The 16,683-nt window shown below is 35.4% G+C and overlaps 1 protein-coding gene across 11 annotated transcripts in view; it reads right to left on the bottom strand.

Annotated features, from left to right (window-relative positions):
- UTRN (utrophin) overlaps window positions 1–16,683 on the bottom strand; it is a 460,160-nt gene that overhangs the window by 52,956 nt on the left and 390,521 nt on the right. For all 11 annotated transcript variants that reach the window (XM_033093589.1, XM_033093581.1, XM_033093608.1 and 8 more), the window contains 2 exons: window positions 8,510–8,711; window positions 3,949–4,034 (listed from right to left, as the gene is read on the bottom strand). In XM_033093589.1, coding sequence (XP_032949480.1) covers window positions 3,949–4,034; window positions 8,510–8,711 — 288 coding nt within the window. The remainder of the gene's footprint in view (window positions 1–3,948; window positions 4,035–8,509; window positions 8,712–16,683) is intronic.

Genomic DNA, 16,683 nt, shown 5'->3' with positions numbered 1-16,683 from the left:
ACGCCTAAATTTAATATTCTATTAAATATACATATATATTTACTTTTAAAGAATTCTGTACTCAAATCTCTTTTTATAAGAAACATTAAAAAGTACAGGGAGGTATGTTTTATTTTTAGGTGTTTTTTTTTTTTCCTTAGGCCCAATCAGTCTCTTATTCCTTATTAGCTATCAAAATTATTTTTGTTTTACTTCATTTCATGTAATAAAATACATTCATTTAAAATTTAAGGATTTATTAACAAACTCATGGATACTTTCACATAGTTCTTAGATTTCTAGTCATCCAAAAAAACAAACAAACAAACAAACAAAAAACCCCATTAACTTTGCTTTATTACTTTCTTGATTCAACTTGATTCAATAAAATTAAAACTGTTCAGTATTGCTTATCTTCTGTTTCCCACTTGTAATAGTTTGAAAATTAAAATTATACTCTACTTCCAGCAATAAGGCTAATATACTTAAATAAGTTACTTTTGGAGTAGGGAGAAATTTCCCTACATAAAATTATTTCCCTACATAAAAATAATCTATTTCATTATAAAACTAATAAGTTGTGGAAAAAAAATTCTAAGTTCTGAAAATTCAAAATCACACAAATTGTAAATATTTTTCACGTTAAGTTTTCCAAGAACAGAAGAAAGGGGAATAAATATTTATTGTATCCTAAAAACCATTTTCAAACAATACGTGGTAAATGAATATCAGACCAAACTGTATCATTCCCCCCTTTTTTAAGGGGAATAATGCTAGATCTAACACTGTCAACAGTGAATTTTCAAACAACCGACCCAAGCTTAGTGATATTAACACAGTAACTATAATGAAATATGACTTTAATTATAAGTATACGTTGGGAAAGCAAATTCAGTTAAGATAAATTTAATTTTTATTATAGTTTGTTCACTTAGATTTAGTTAGAGTTCTACCTGTTTCTTTTCATTTGTCAAAAATAAGATTATCATAGCCAGAAAACATTTATCCAGGATTCTTACTATGACAGTCATTTTAAACCTGTTCCTGGGAAGAGGCCTCTGAGGTAAATAGAGTCGATATGTATGTATAATAATCTGTGCACAGAAGTGCACATTTTCAGGGAGGTAACGGTGCCAAGCTTTTCCTCTTTTAAGGCAGACAGCTATACTGCTGTGCCATTCTAAAGGTCAAACTACACACAAAACATAAGAGAAACGATGAACATTAACGTTAAACATTTTGACGTATTTCTAAATTTTTATACAAGTTCACATTCTGATGTTATAGTCAGAAATAAAAAGGAGTGTCAGAAAGTGGGAACGGGTCAGAGGAAAGTGATAATCTAAAACCCAAGTGCTAATCAATTAGCACAGGACAAATGCAAAAGGCCATACAAAAGGATCTCGGTCAATGTGCTTTTGATGAGGCTAAGAAGCCACCCGCTAGGAGCAGGAAGGCCAAGGTGTTGTTAGAACCTAATCAAGGGAGAGTCTCAGGAAGGCATGAGGAGAGAGGGAGGTGTCACGACCAGGGTAAAGACACCGACATTAGCCATTGTGAAATCAGTGTTCAGACAGATAACCAAATGACCCAAGATGGCACCTTTGCCGGTGAGTTTGGAGAGCAAATTGTCTTAAACATTCACTTGAACAAGGAAATAATACCAAGGAAGTGTTAGTCTGGTATCACTGGGGAAATCAAAACTGGAATCAGAATTGCTAAGGACCTCTAAGGAAGAAAAAAAAGACAAAACCTCAGAACATTTCCTGAATCTCAATACACCCAAAAAAGATTTAGATTAATTTCAACCCAAGAGATTTTTATTTAATTAAGTTCTAAAATGGCAAACTTCGTGGAATAAATTAAATATCAGAAATTTTTATTACAGGGGCTTCTGCTTTTCCTGCATAATCTGAAAATTTAATGTCAAATTATACAGAGTATTACGTTTCCAAACATTTGCAGAAAGTGTATCCACTATAGGATGAATGTCTGAGTACATGTATGCTTGAAATACCCTCCTCATTTGCAAGATTATACATTTCAGAAATACGTTTGAATGTATGTGTATAGAAAAAAGACATCTTTTTTTAATATAATTTTGTGTAGAATTTGTTTTTGCTCTATAAGTACAGCCACCATATTGTAACTATTTTTGCTGGTTTCAGGTTACTCCCTGATAATCAGCTTGAAAAAGAAAGGGAGGACGGAACTAGTGATTTAGGAAAACAGGTCACGCTTACATATTTACGATGCATGACAAACTTTGAGGTTGAATTTGCATTTGTTTCAGAGTAAGTTGAGTACCATGATACAATTGTCACAATCAGAGAACCCTACATTCTTTCAGGAGCACATAAAAATCCCAAATCACAGATGATAAAAAAGTCCCTTTCTAATCTTAGTACATTGATGCGATGCTTTCATTCACATTTTTCTTTCTTACTCATTCCAGAAATAGCTGTTTTTAGCTTTGAAAATGGTATCCTTTGACAATTGTGATGCTGAAGATGATTTAAATTCTAGATAAATAAAAGTGCCACTAAACAAAAGCCTTGTGCAAAGCGTTTTTCTAAACGGTTTACTAGATTATGATTCCATCAAGTCACCTCACCTCCCGATCCTACAATCAGCTTTTCTTTTCATACAAATCTACATCTCATCTCACTGACATTCTTGTCAAACTGCATAAGAAAAGCCTTTATGATCTAGACCGGAAGTTAAATTATCAAGTCACCTCACAGCCATCCCAGAAAATAAATGTTTTTTAAGAGATATGTCTGTTCACATAAAACGCAATACTTGACTAAATGTACAGGCCCTGTGATCAAATATCCTCTTGTTTTGGGTACCTCTCCATTCATGAAGTATCCCCAGCCCTCTCCCCCAAATGGATGCATAGATCTGTAAAGAATCATCTGGGAATATGTATGGCAGGATCAAGTAACTCACATCTTATGGCCAAAATTGAATCAAAAGCTATTTTACAGTAGTTAAGAGTTTGGAGACACAGCAGTAATTGCTACAATTTATTCAACAACTGCTATTTCAAGGTACTTTTCACATATTATCTCTAATTGCTTTTAAAGCAAGAATTATTAGCTTCATTGTTTAGCTGAAGAAAATTCGCTAAATTTCAGCTTCCTGAAGCATGAAATGGAAGTAATATTACGTCTTAGCTGTAGTATTCAGTGGGAGCTCGTCACCTGCCCAGTCACTTAGTCACTAAGTGGTAAAAGTGAAGTTTGAAGGCAGGTCTCTCTGGCTCCTGAGTCTGTCCTTTTCCAAATGTCAAGATGCCCTTTGTTCACTAACAAAGGGACACCACCAACATATTTGATAAATGAAAACAAATACAACAAAATATGGTTTTATCACTTTTTAATTTTTACACTATAGAGTTATTTGTCTGACTATGTCTACAGCAATTCTAGTCTATCTTGATTAATTTTTTAAGTATTTTAAGTCCACAGGTTCTAGTACAAAGTTTAATATAAAGGTTGTAGTCTTAATTTTATTTCTCTTAAATATTAGAAGTACACAGAAATAAAAAAGTCTTGGGCATTAGAGTCAGAAAACTCTGTGATCTAATCCGAGCCCGAGGATTTATTGTCACTACAGCTTTTGATTAGATTTTTAACCTATCTCAGCATTGAATTTTTTCAGCTGGAGAATGTAAATCACAATGCCTATATCATTATGGGGTGATTATTCTAAGAATTAAATGAGCTGTAATTTGTGGTTGGTTCTCACTCAATCAAGGCACCTCACCTCTTGATCCTATAATCTACTTTTCATTTCATACAAATCCATACCTCTGTACTGGTACCCTTTGCCTAGCCTGGACATATTTAGTAAGGGTTAAAGAAATGGGAATTATTATTACCAGCAATTCATATAACGTAAGTCTCCAATAAACTGTCATTATCATTACTAAAAACACATTGGTATAGGAAAGGTCTTACATACATCTGTATTTTTCTTCTAAGAGACCTTTAGAGAGAGACATCAAGCCAATCTTCAGACTTTGCACTCTGATTTTTCCAGTCCGACCCCTGAAATTATAAGAATCTCAATGTGTTACATGAATTTAAAATTGAATACAGTATATTAATTATTTCTGAAGATCTATTTTCTTGAGGGTAAACCATTAAAAAACGATTGTATCTTAAAGATATAACTTTTCTATTCACATTTAATAATTAATGCTAAACCCACACAATTTCATGACATATTTTAATAGTATGTTTGACTTAGTCTGGAAGAATATACAGCCTGAAGTCACTTTACATACAACATATGGGCTAGGAAAACAAATTAAGTCAAAATGAAAGCTTTAATTACAAAGCTTGAAAAGATTTCATTTCTATAAATACTATGAATTAAAATCTATTAATAATTGTAAATGCAAGATTCAAAATAGATAGCTAGAGCTTATATAATATGCATGTGAGTTAATATAGCAAGAAAGGACCACTGAAAATGGCAATCATCTATTCGTCATACCATCAAGAGTTATGAAGGCTTCCTGTGATACCAGCATACTTCTACGTACTGTAGGGACCCATAGAAAAGTAAGACACATTTCCTACCCATAAGCTCACACACTAGCTGGGAAGTGAGATAAGACACAATGAGAGAATCCTAAGAAAATATGACACCAACCTTTATGTATGGAAATATTCAAGTACAAGATAATTGTGGCTGACTAATTGATGATTGGAGATTAGTATGAGTAGTCACTAGTATGACATTTGATAAAGGTAATAAGTTGGATATTGATGGCATGACAGGGCTCACTTTCTCAACTAGGAGAAGGTGGAGTATCACAGGAAAAGCTTGAGCAAGAGAACAGAGGTAAGGGGGTAGCAAGATGCATTCAGGTGTTGCCAGGACTTGCATCAAGGCTAAATGGTTGATAAAGTTGTCCATGTTATATGGGGTCAGATGATGGAGGGCTTTGATGTTAAATAAGATATCTGGATTAGAGACAATAGGGAGTGAGTGAAAATTATTAGTGAGTAACATAACCCAATATTTAAGTACTTGGTTTCCTGATAGTTTTCATAATTAACTCCTGAAATTAGTTTAACTGGAAAGATATGCACCTTATAAAATTATATCTATTTTGGAAAAAGGAAAAAAAATAACTTAACACCGGAGCAAGGGACATTAATATTTTCCGTAGACACAAAAATATTTAAACTAAGTATTCTAAACTATTGCTTCAAGTCATAATTTAAATAATTTTGATTACCATTAAGTCTAGAAGGAAGATTATGAAATTAAGACTTCATAACCTGGGAAGATAAAGACTGAGTAAGGTTGTGAACTCATGAATGGAATCAATTTTATCTTTATGTTTTATAAAGACCTTTCTACATATTAGTTCATTTGCCCTTCGTAATCACCTATGTGTGATAAACCAAGCAAATATTTTATCTCACTCTTTCAGATGAGAAATTGAGATGTCAAAAGTTAAGTGGCTACCAAATCACACAGCAACCAGAACCAAATGTTTGGATTCTTGTTATCTACAACAGAAGAAAATGGATTTTTAAAACAAAATTTAGAATATTCGGAGAAGTGGGGTACATGTTAAAACTTGAAAGAAATAGTAACTTTAAAGTAGTTTATAAAGTACTATTTTTCTGAGATATGGCAATATGGTAAGAATGATCAGGCAATTATCAAAAAACTTGAATATTAGTGCCATGTCTACTGCTAATATGTAATAGATGGCTGAGGATAAACTGTCTTGTCTTACTGGGTCAGTTTCTCAATCAGTAAAATGAAGAGGGCAAAATGGAGGATCCTCAAAATCCTACTTCTAGAAATCTATGATCTGCTGTGGGTGCATCACTCATTATTTCAAGAGCTGGTAGAATATACTTCAAGAGCTGAAAATGCTAGTACCAGCTGCATTATATTACACAAAGACAGTCAAAAATATATGGTTAATGAATGAATGTCAGGTAGCTGAATAAATGGAAGGATTAGATCATGGTACCATTTCCAAGTTTCAGAGACTTCTTTGGTGTCCATTTTCTGGTGCATAGGAAAAAGTAGAACATAGCTTCTATCAGATTCTCAAAGGGAACTAATGGCTTGAAAAGAGTTAAAAACTCTTATTTAGACAAGTGAACAAGTCATAGTTATTAGAGAAATTTGGCCAATCAACTCTGGTCATCAGAAACTACCATCACATGAGTGAATGTGTTTCTTCCTAAGGTTAATTCATGATATTCGTCTCTGAGATAGAAAACTAGACAGAACAGACATTGCTCTAACCCAACATGCTCTTTGCTATTTTTTCTTTGGCATAAAAAGGAAGTACATCCTAAAAGATTTTTTTCCCTTAAAATGGAAAATTTCAAGATACTGTCTTTCTAAATGAGAAACAGTACCTTAGTGATGAAGCATTTCCCATGTGTTCACATTTGATGGTGGAAAGTAGAAATATATGAACAGTCAACTTCCTAGAATATGAATCACAGCATTTCACACACTGCTTCCTTCCCAACTAAGTGGCACTATTCAATTTGGGCTGTCCAGTGAAAACAGCATATGTATGTGTAATAGGTTGAATTACAGCTCTCTAAAATTCATACACTGAAGTCCTAACTCCCAGTACCTCAGAACGCAACTGTATTTGGAGATAGGATCTGTAAAGAGGTAACTAAGTTAAAATGAGGTCATTAGGGTTGATCCTAATCCAATTTGACTGGTGTCTTTATAAGAACAGGATATTAGGACAGACACACACATAAGAAAGACCACGTAAAGATACAGGGAGATAACAGCTATCTATCTATAAAACAGGGAAAGGAGCCTCAGGAGAAACCAATCCTGCTGACATCTTATTCTTGGACTTCTAATCTCCAGAACTGCAAGAAAATAAATTTCTGTTTTTTAAGCTACTCAGTCTGTGGTACTTTGTTACAGCAGCCTGAGCAAACAAATACAGCACGTTACAGCCACAGAAAATTTGAGGGTGCGATTTGACGTCTTCCTCGGTTCTTTCTGTAAATATGGATGAAGATGTGCGCCTCTACCCTACTCCATAGGGCTTAATGAAGTTCCTAAGTATCCAATGAATTTAACATTCTTCCCGGGACGTAAAATTAAATTATAGGTGTTGTAGTTAAAACACCTAATTGACCAGCTATTTTAGTGAATTTACTATAGAATATTTCTCTTTTAGAGTTTTAAAAAATGGAAAATAAACTTAATAGTGCATAATTGCTAACAGTTACATTTTACCATAGAAGGATAGGTTTGCAGTAAAATGAACTGTATTAATATATGTCAGATAGGGATATAGCAAATCCCACCTTCATTATGGTAATTGAGATTCATACTATCTGTTCAGTGAATTTCTTAAGAACCCTCAAGTACACAAAGTCTATTTGATTATTAAAAAACAAACAAAAAAAAGTTGATATTTGTGAGTATTTTAAAAGAAAGATTCTTCTAACCAAAAGAATAAACAAAATTTTAATTAAATCATCTCTAAAGCTACTGTCGTCATTGTTTATTTCTTATACAGAATAAAATGTTAAATGTGTGTATTTATGAACTATCTTTTATCTTCTTTTTTTCTAAATCACATAAAAGGCCAATAAACACAAATTCTCATACAGCTAATTAATGGAAAATAACTCTTAGAATCTAAGAGAAAAACAACGGTTCCAATTTTCTTATTTCATCTTTGCGTATTTTACCCCCTACCGGAAGAATGAATAATTCCTAATGTTTCAGAAATGTCAGCCCACAGCAGGTCTTTCTAGAATTATTTCACAAATGCATTGTCACATTCAAAAAAACCAAAATTAATGGCAAACGAGTTATGCTGAAAGTTGAGAGTACTTTTTATGTAACAGTGAGTACATAATTCAATTACTGATATTAGTGCCCTACAGCATAAATTATTTAAAATAACATATATATATTTATATGCATATATATATATATATATATATATATATATATATATATATATATATAAAACCACCATTGCAATAAATAAAGCTAATACCAAAAGACACATTCAAAAATGCCTTTAATTACCATTCAAACTGCTTTTAAGTTGTCACAAAAAAATCGTAGAGTGGATTATTATGAAACAATTATTTTAATTCATAACAATAAATACAAAACAATGTCTTCAAAAAATACTATAAGAAATCCTGAAATGAGAAAGAAATCGAAATTATTTATATTAAGCTTCCCCTAGCATGGTGACAGAAAACAAAAAACCTACAACTATGATAACTTTTATAATTGAAGGAAAAAAATCTTAAAATAATACATAGACATTCTCTTTTGTGCTATTGTTGGTTAAGTACTCAATTTTTGGAAAGTCGTTCATTTTCGAAAATTAATGTAACTATTTACACTTTGAAATTACTTTAAAAAATTCACTTTAAAAATTTATGTATTTTGTTTGAGAATACTAAAAAACATACTTTGTATTATTAAGATATTTTGTTCAATGACTATTTTAATAGCAAAAAAATGGAAAACTTACGTGTCATATACATTGAGCAACCAGTTGAGACACATATCCACACAGAGTGGAACATTGACCAGATCCTTATGCATTTGTTCAAGGCCGTCATAAGTTGTTGTCAGACAGTTAATGACATCTGGAACACTAAGGAGCTGATCATTTTGGTTCAGCTTGTGTTGTTTGAAAACTTCATTTGTTGTATTCAACTCTAAGAGATCCACTGATCAGGTGAAAAAAAGGGTATATGTACAGTTATTACATTATATAACAACATGGAAACAAAAACATTTGTAGTCTTAAGTATTTGGCTTGTTCTTCACCTTAAGAATGTATCCTTTTTAGCTAATTAAATTTTTAAAGTAATAAATAGCATTTCTACCCTCTCCTTTTATCCAAATGTCCATGTTTTTGAATCTGAGCTATGTTGCTTTTCAATCTGATCCCATTTTTTAGTCTTTGGAATATCAATTTTTCCCACTTTCTTTTTTGGCTTTCCTCTCTCCAATGCCTTTCTACTTTTAAATACAGGCAGGCATATTATTTCTAAATCTATTCCAAGTGGTAGGAAGTCCCAAATATTACATTGCTTTCCTTCTCTTAATTCCTGAGAACAGCCTGCTCACCACCCTCCCAATTCATCTTTATATCACTGCCAGACTAATCATTCTTAAATAATTTCTCAACATGTACCTCATGAGGTACAAAGTTTGCTGAAGATGTTCAGTGTTTTAAAAAACGGGCTTTTCATTATGCAAAACAGTATGAAGATTTCCTCAAAATAAAAGTATAGAATTACCATATGATCCAGCAGTTCCTCTGTTAGTTACTTATCCAAAGAATATAAAAACGCTAATCAAAAAGATATATGTACCCCTGTGTTTATTACAGTATTATTCACAATAGCCAAGATATGGAAACAACCTATGTGACAATCAACAGATGAATGAATTAAGAAGGTCTGGTATGTCCATACACAATAAAATACTACTCAGCCACAAAAAAGATGAAATATTGCCATTTGTAACAATGGATGGATCTTGAGATTATTAAGTGAAATAATCAGAAGGAAAAGAATAAAAGACATGATTTCAATCATACATGGAATACAAACAAACAAACAAAACAAAAACAAAAACAAGAGCATATATGCAGACAACAGATTGGTGGTTATCAGTCGGGAAGTGGGGTGGGGGTACGGCGAAATGGGTGAAGGGGGTCAAATATACAGTGTGGATGGAAAATACCGTGTTTCCCCGAAAATAAGACCTAGCTGGACAATCAGCTCTAATGCATCATTTGGAGCAAAAATTAATATAAGACCCGGTATTATATTATATTATATTATATTATATTATATATTATATTATATTATACCGGGTCTTACAGTAAAATAAGACTGGGTCTTACATTAATTTTTGCTCCAAAGATGCACTGGAGCTATACAGATATCAAATTATAAGGTTATACACCTGAAACACATAATGTGTTTTATATATATATATATTATCTCAATAAAGAATAAATTAAATAAACAACAAACAGGCTCTGTAGAAAAATAATAGTGTCCCACTGCCTCCTGAACCAAGCCTGATATACAGGGCCCTCACAACCTGGCCCTAACTCGGTTTGCTTCCCAAGATGCTCTGGCATACAGACAACTTGCAGGTAGTTAGGTTAGTGGAGGTTGGCAGGTAAGGCCCCACATGCGTAGGTCTTAATGTACTTGCTCCCATCCTTACTCTTCATGTAGAACATCTACAGTGAGCATGGCTGGAGCTAGAGCACAGAGGGTGAAAAAGAAGGATGAGGCAGAGGCCCTGGCCTCAAAGATGGTCAGCGTGAGAAGGAGGATAAGCACACTGATAACTTTACTAAACGGAGGAGGGGAAGCACCCAAGAGAAAAACACACATGAGGTCAGACAATTCAGTTCACGAACTTGTTGCAATGATATTGCTAACATTTTTTGATATCAGAGGGATTATTCATTATGAATTTGTACCAACTGGACAAACTGTTAACCAAGTTTAGTATTCGGAAGTGCTGAAAAGTCTGCGTGCAAAAAGTTAGCCGACCTGAAATTTTCACCAACAATTCGTGGCTCTTGCATCACGACAATGTACCAGCTCACACGGCACTGTGTGTGAGGGAGTTTTTAGCCAGTAAACATATAATAATTGTATTGGAACACCCTCCCTACTCACCTAATCTGGCCCCCAAAGACTTCTTTCTTTACCCGAAGGTAAAGGAAATATTGAAAGGAAGACATTTTGATGACATTCAGGACATTAAGGGTAATACGACGACAGCTCTGATGGCCATTCCAGAAAAAGAGTTCCAAAATTGATTTGAAGGGTGGACTAGGTGCTGGCATTGGTGCATAGCTTCCCAAGGGGAGTATTTCGAAGGTGACTGTAGTGATTTTCAGCAATGAGGTATGTAGCACTTCTTCTAGGCTGAGTTCATGAACGTAACTGTCAGACCCCGTACATTTCTACTACAGCTGTTACTGCTAGGGGAGTGGAAGGAAGGACAACAGGAAAAGGCGCCCTATGGAGGTGGGATTTGAAATGGGCCTTAAAAAAAATAGAGACCCATGTAAAACAAGGAAAGAACTCCAGGAGGACAGAACTGCCCAAGAAAAGAATTAAAAGAAGTCCAGGGGAGCTCTAAGGATGACGGGTGGCAGTGTGGACGGATGGTGTGTAGCTCACTCATCAGTGGCATGAGGTAACCGTGAGGCAGACATGGAGCTCAGGGCCGGCCCTCAAAGTTGAGGAGTAAGATTTTAGACAAAAAGAAAAATGTCCTATATAATCTTTCTTTTAAATCAATGTTGAGTCATTCATTAGCTAACTGAAAACAGGGCAACACACATTATCAAACTACCATGTATCTATACATTTATTAAGTGTGGAGATGACTTCTAATTCTGAACATATGGGTTTAGAAAATTACAGAATTTAAGGTCTGCTCATGGAAATTACTGCTTTGTAAAATTCTTCCCCTATCTCCATATTTAACTTTTAACATTAAAAAAATAAGCTCAGGGAAGATTTTTAGGAAACTATAACCAACTAATTTCTCTTTGCCAGATGCGAAAGTGTTCCCTCAAAAAATATGACATTTTTGACAATTAAATAAAATAACAAATAGCTTCCTTTGTATTTACCTATTTCTAAATATTGAATAAACACTAATTTTGAATTTTTAAAGAGATTTAAGAAATGTGTCCACTCTGGCTGCTTAAACACCACAGAACAATTTATGTTTTCAAGTTATCTACAATGGAAAAGAACTATGTTAAAATCACACAGATTAAAATTATTTCTAGAACAACTCAACAGGGACTACATTAAAATCATTTCTAAAAATAATTCACTTTTTAAAAAGAGAGAAAGACAAATATAAAATACACAAGTCTAGATAACAGGTCAATCCATTTCCTTCAGATGTCAAATGCATCATTGGTTTTTCAGCTAATATATAAAATAACTAAGTAAGGTTCACATGAGTTAGAGATGGTGTCAGGACAAAAACTGAGAACCCTCTGAAATTTTCATTGTCCCTTTTTCTTGGTATACTGTTTTCAATGATCAACTCCCAGAGGCCAGGAGCAAAATTCAAATTCACTCTTCATGGTGCCTGATAAAGGGAAGGGCTTAATAAATGACAGTAGCTATAGAACTATAATTCCATACAGATACAAAAATTATTCAAAAACTGCCAAAACGCTCTAAGTTCTGAATTCCCATACTAATTATACCAGTAACACAGCACTGCTATTATATCTCCCCACATGGCATAAAGTAACAATAGACCCAATTCTAAAAGGATGACCGTTTCCTGGATGAGGCTGTCCTTGTATTTCTTCTAGAAAAGTCCCCTTTATAATACACATTGTAGCTATGACAGTAATTTGCCACATCCCACAGACTATCATGTCTTCAATTTTCAGTGATTTACTCTGACACTTTGCCTTAGTGCCTAAGCAAGGCGTGTATCTTCCAGAAATGTGTCACATTTAGGTACCTTTAAAGAACTGACTACATTTAAATCACAGAAAATTATTATCTTCTCTTTTCAAAGGAAGACAAATGACAGCTCAGTCATGTGGCAACTGGAACAAAGAGCAGAATCATTTTCTAACCAACTTTTTCTTTAACCCCACATGTGAGGCATAGGAGATCAAATAGACATGGATCATCATTCTCCTGTTCTGCAAAAACACACACTGTCTAGCACCCGACCTTGGGCTTCTATGACTCTTCTGTTCTTGAACTGTTTGCCCATTGCTGCTCATAAGCATCTTGCCCATCTCTTCTTCCCCAGACATCACAGAAACAGAGGTGGCGCCACGCTCAAGTCTCCTATCTGCCCTTTCACTCTGTAAGCCCCATGCCCTCATTCACTTTCAATACATCAATTATTACTTCTTCCTGGATGACTCCAGATTCTATTTTCTCATTCTGATCTCCTGCCTGCACACCTGATCTATGTTCCCACTGCTCTGTTCCCAACTAGAGCTATACTGTTCTCTTCTAGACAATGGCCACCTTAACAAATACAGGTCTTGCCTTCTTGTTATGCTGAAAGCCAGTAATGGGATTACTACCTTCCATAGACCATCAGTCTGCAAATCCTAAGATATCCTAATACTGTCCTTTTACCCTCTGCAATTTATCAACTACCAAATTCCAGCAGTCATCAGTTCTTTCTCCTCTTTACAAATCCACACCCTCATCTCCCCTCCTACTACCGCCAGCCAGCTCAGCCTCCATCATCTTTTACCTGAACTGTTTGCTTGTCCTCTGTTCCCTTGGTCCTTCTATCTGTCTTAGATATTGTCTCAAGCATACATTCACAACTGGCCTTACCTCCTGAATCCCACCAAAAAAAAAAAAAGGTCCTATAGTACCCCACTCTATATTAAAAAATCCAAAAATTAAACACAACATTAGGAGAGCTTGAACAACAAAAAAATAAAGGAATCAGAAAAGGTTTCAAAAAAAAAAAAAAAAAGCAATGACCTTGAAAATGGACCTAAACTGATGTTGAGGACATTTCTAAATTCTGGACAAACAGCTCATAAGCTACTGCATTTAGACTCCATTATTACCTGATGTCCCCTGAACTCCATCCAGGAATGCGAGTCTCATGCATACAACTCCCTTCCCTCATACTCTTGACTCCAGCCACGTGTCTAAATCCTATGTGTCTTCTAAGGCCTGGCTAATACGCTTCCTACTCAAGAAAGCTCGCTTTGTTCTTCATGATGAAGGAGATCTCTCCCTCCTCTGACAGCACTTCCCTTTGGCTTCTCTGTCACTGCCTATCACACAGAGTTTTGAAATCGAAATGCAAAAGAATACATATAATACATATGGGTGGTCTAAAACAAAACAATAGAACCATCACCCATTAATCCATCACACAGCTAAAGAAATAGACAGTTACTAATATCTTGGATGTCACTTGAAAAACCTCCTTAATTCCATCGTCATAATCACAGGAGAACATCAACCTCGGTATCTCACTTTCAGTTACTGAATGTACATATGCATCCCAAAATAATACAGCATTTAGTTCTGTATGGTTTTGAACTATATGTAAATGGAATCAAACTGTACATATTTCTTCTGCTACTTGATTTTTTTCATTTACCTTTATATAGTTCTAAGATTCAACCATGTTGATGCTGATTACTGGTTCATTTATTTTTTGTTGCTATATCAAAAAATCACATTTATGAATATGCCAAAATTAAACAATTTTACTATTAAAAAGTACAGCTATAAACCTTCCTGTACATATTCTCTGGTGTACTCCTATACCATTCACACTCAAATCATTCACTCAATATGTGCTAGAAGGCTGCTGTGTGCTAGCAGTTGTATGACACCAGAAGTGGAGAAGAAAACACTCATCCCTCACGTGAAAGCTTAGTGCATTTGGAGAGACAGACAGTAAGTAAGTCAATAAACAGAATATCACCATTATGACAACTGCCACGTAAGAACTGAATCTATGAGACAGAATCTCAGGAGTGACCTACTTGAGAGTCAAGCCGCCAAGAAAGCCTCATTAAAGACAGGTGGCAGCTAAACTAGGACCTCAAGGAAGAGAACGTACAAGCCTGGGCAAGAGGGTGAGCACAAAGAGCTAAAACAAAAGCTCTTCAGGCAGGAGGGACAGAATACAGAGTGGGCCATCTCAGCTCAGCTGTCCACTGGACCTGACGAGAGCTCGCTGTGGAGCACAGAGAACGAGGTGGAGGGAGAGACCATTGCATTCTGACAGCCACAGGAATCTTGGTAAGCAGGAGAGTTGTGTCCATGTGTAATGTGCTCTCTCCAAATTGAAGTTCCTTGAGTGTGGGAACCAAGTCTCTTTATGTTACTTTATCTCCTGCACAGTCTGGGAGCCCAACAAATGAAGGAGCAACCGCAGAGCAATGACTGTACCCTTCACATTAGGACACTGTGTGGGTGGAGGTTTATATAAAATGAGAGACAACCCTTGACCTCATGCCATTCTCAATGGGGCGGGGGCAACGTCCTAACATTATCTATCACACAAAGGCACACACATGGCGCTTATGTGAGAAACATTTGTTAGAGGCAATCATAAAGTTTTGGCAAAACTGGCGGCAGGTGGGATTAGCTCGTAAATGTTTCCAAAAGGAGTAAATTTTTAACAGTATTAGGGAGGAATAAAGGGTTCCAGACCATTGCAGAGGAAGGGTCCGGGAATTTCAAGTAAACAGAAAGGATGAGAGAGGAAGGAGCAGATTAATCATAAACAGGAGAGCTTGACAGGTGGCACAAAGGCCCCAGGCTAGAGAGCAGTGGGAAAAGTACAGACCAGGCGGCTCTAAAACCATCACCCCAAATATTTACAATGAACACAACTCAGCACTTCTCTAAGTGTGTGTTACTAAATGTCAGTTAGCTTATAAGTGGAAGGCGACATCACTCTCCTGCTCCTCTCAGGTCTGAAGAAACGAGCCTGAAGGAGGACGTTTTTTCTTTAGGACTCAAAAGAATCAACAGAAGGAAACACCCAAAGCGTTAATCTGTTTACACACCCAGAAGTGTAGTGGAAACTGGGACCACGGTCTTCACGATACAAAGCAGTATTCTGTCAATGGAGATTCTGCGGCTGTCATTTATCCTCATGTTATAGCTCATCAGGCCCGAGAAGACCTTCCAGATCTGTCAGCTGGATCCTGGACAGGCAGCTGAGCCTCTTTCAAAACTGTTGTCACCACGCACGCAGTGAGCTCACTGACCATCCCCTTTGTGTGTTCCTAATTCACTTCCTATTTCTTTCTGGTTCAACATACAGCTCACTAGCCAGAGTGTGCTGCCTTTATTCTTTTGTCCTGGTGATTGTACAACACTTGCTGTAGTCACTCTACCTGCCAATTGTTTGAGACTCCACAGATGATGGGCATGAAGCTCACCTCACCCTTTCTTCTGTCGCTTCACCTGGAGGTGTTCGGCGGCCCTTTGTAGACTTTTCTTCCACTTAGTCTTACAGCTTAAGTTCTTCTTATTTTTAAAAGCTATGTACTGCTGTTATTTTCTCTGACTGATTCTACACTCTCTTTCCTCAACTCTGCTCATGTAACCAGCTTAAATTGTATTTCTAATTTCTACTGACTTTAAAGGAGCAGACTTTTACCTTTAATATATCTTTTCCTCAGGGTAATTTTCAAAGCTTCACTGAACTGCCTAGATATATAACAACTGACAAAAGGCAGCAAACAAGAACACTTAGAATTTATGCAAATTACCCTGTCTTAAAAGTATGAGCAAATGACGGTTTCCATATTAACTATCGGACAAGGTCTAAATGTTCTTTGAATAGACTCAATCATTAAAACTACAACCACAAATTGAATCTGGACAGCTTCAATCTATACTCCATTACAAGCATTCCTATTTCTGCTTAAATTTCGGTTATTGTGGGAGGATAACCCTTTAGTAAAATGACTATCACAGAATATCACTCTGAACATACTCTCTGCAGGGAAAATTCATATTGATAATACCAAATGTTTTGAGACATCATTTAAATGAACAGAGCCTTTTATCTAATTTCCAAAGGTGTCAGTTCAAATTTGGATCAGGAATGTGATATTTTTAATGTTTACTCATTATACGATTGTATTGAATCAAACTGTTTTGA

This window comes from Rhinolophus ferrumequinum, chromosome 3, assembly GCF_004115265.2.
Source record: "Rhinolophus ferrumequinum isolate MPI-CBG mRhiFer1 chromosome 3, mRhiFer1_v1.p, whole genome shotgun sequence".
Lineage (NCBI taxonomy): Eukaryota > Metazoa > Chordata > Mammalia > Chiroptera > Rhinolophidae > Rhinolophus > Rhinolophus ferrumequinum.
This window is presented reverse-complemented; position numbering and strand designations above follow the sequence as displayed.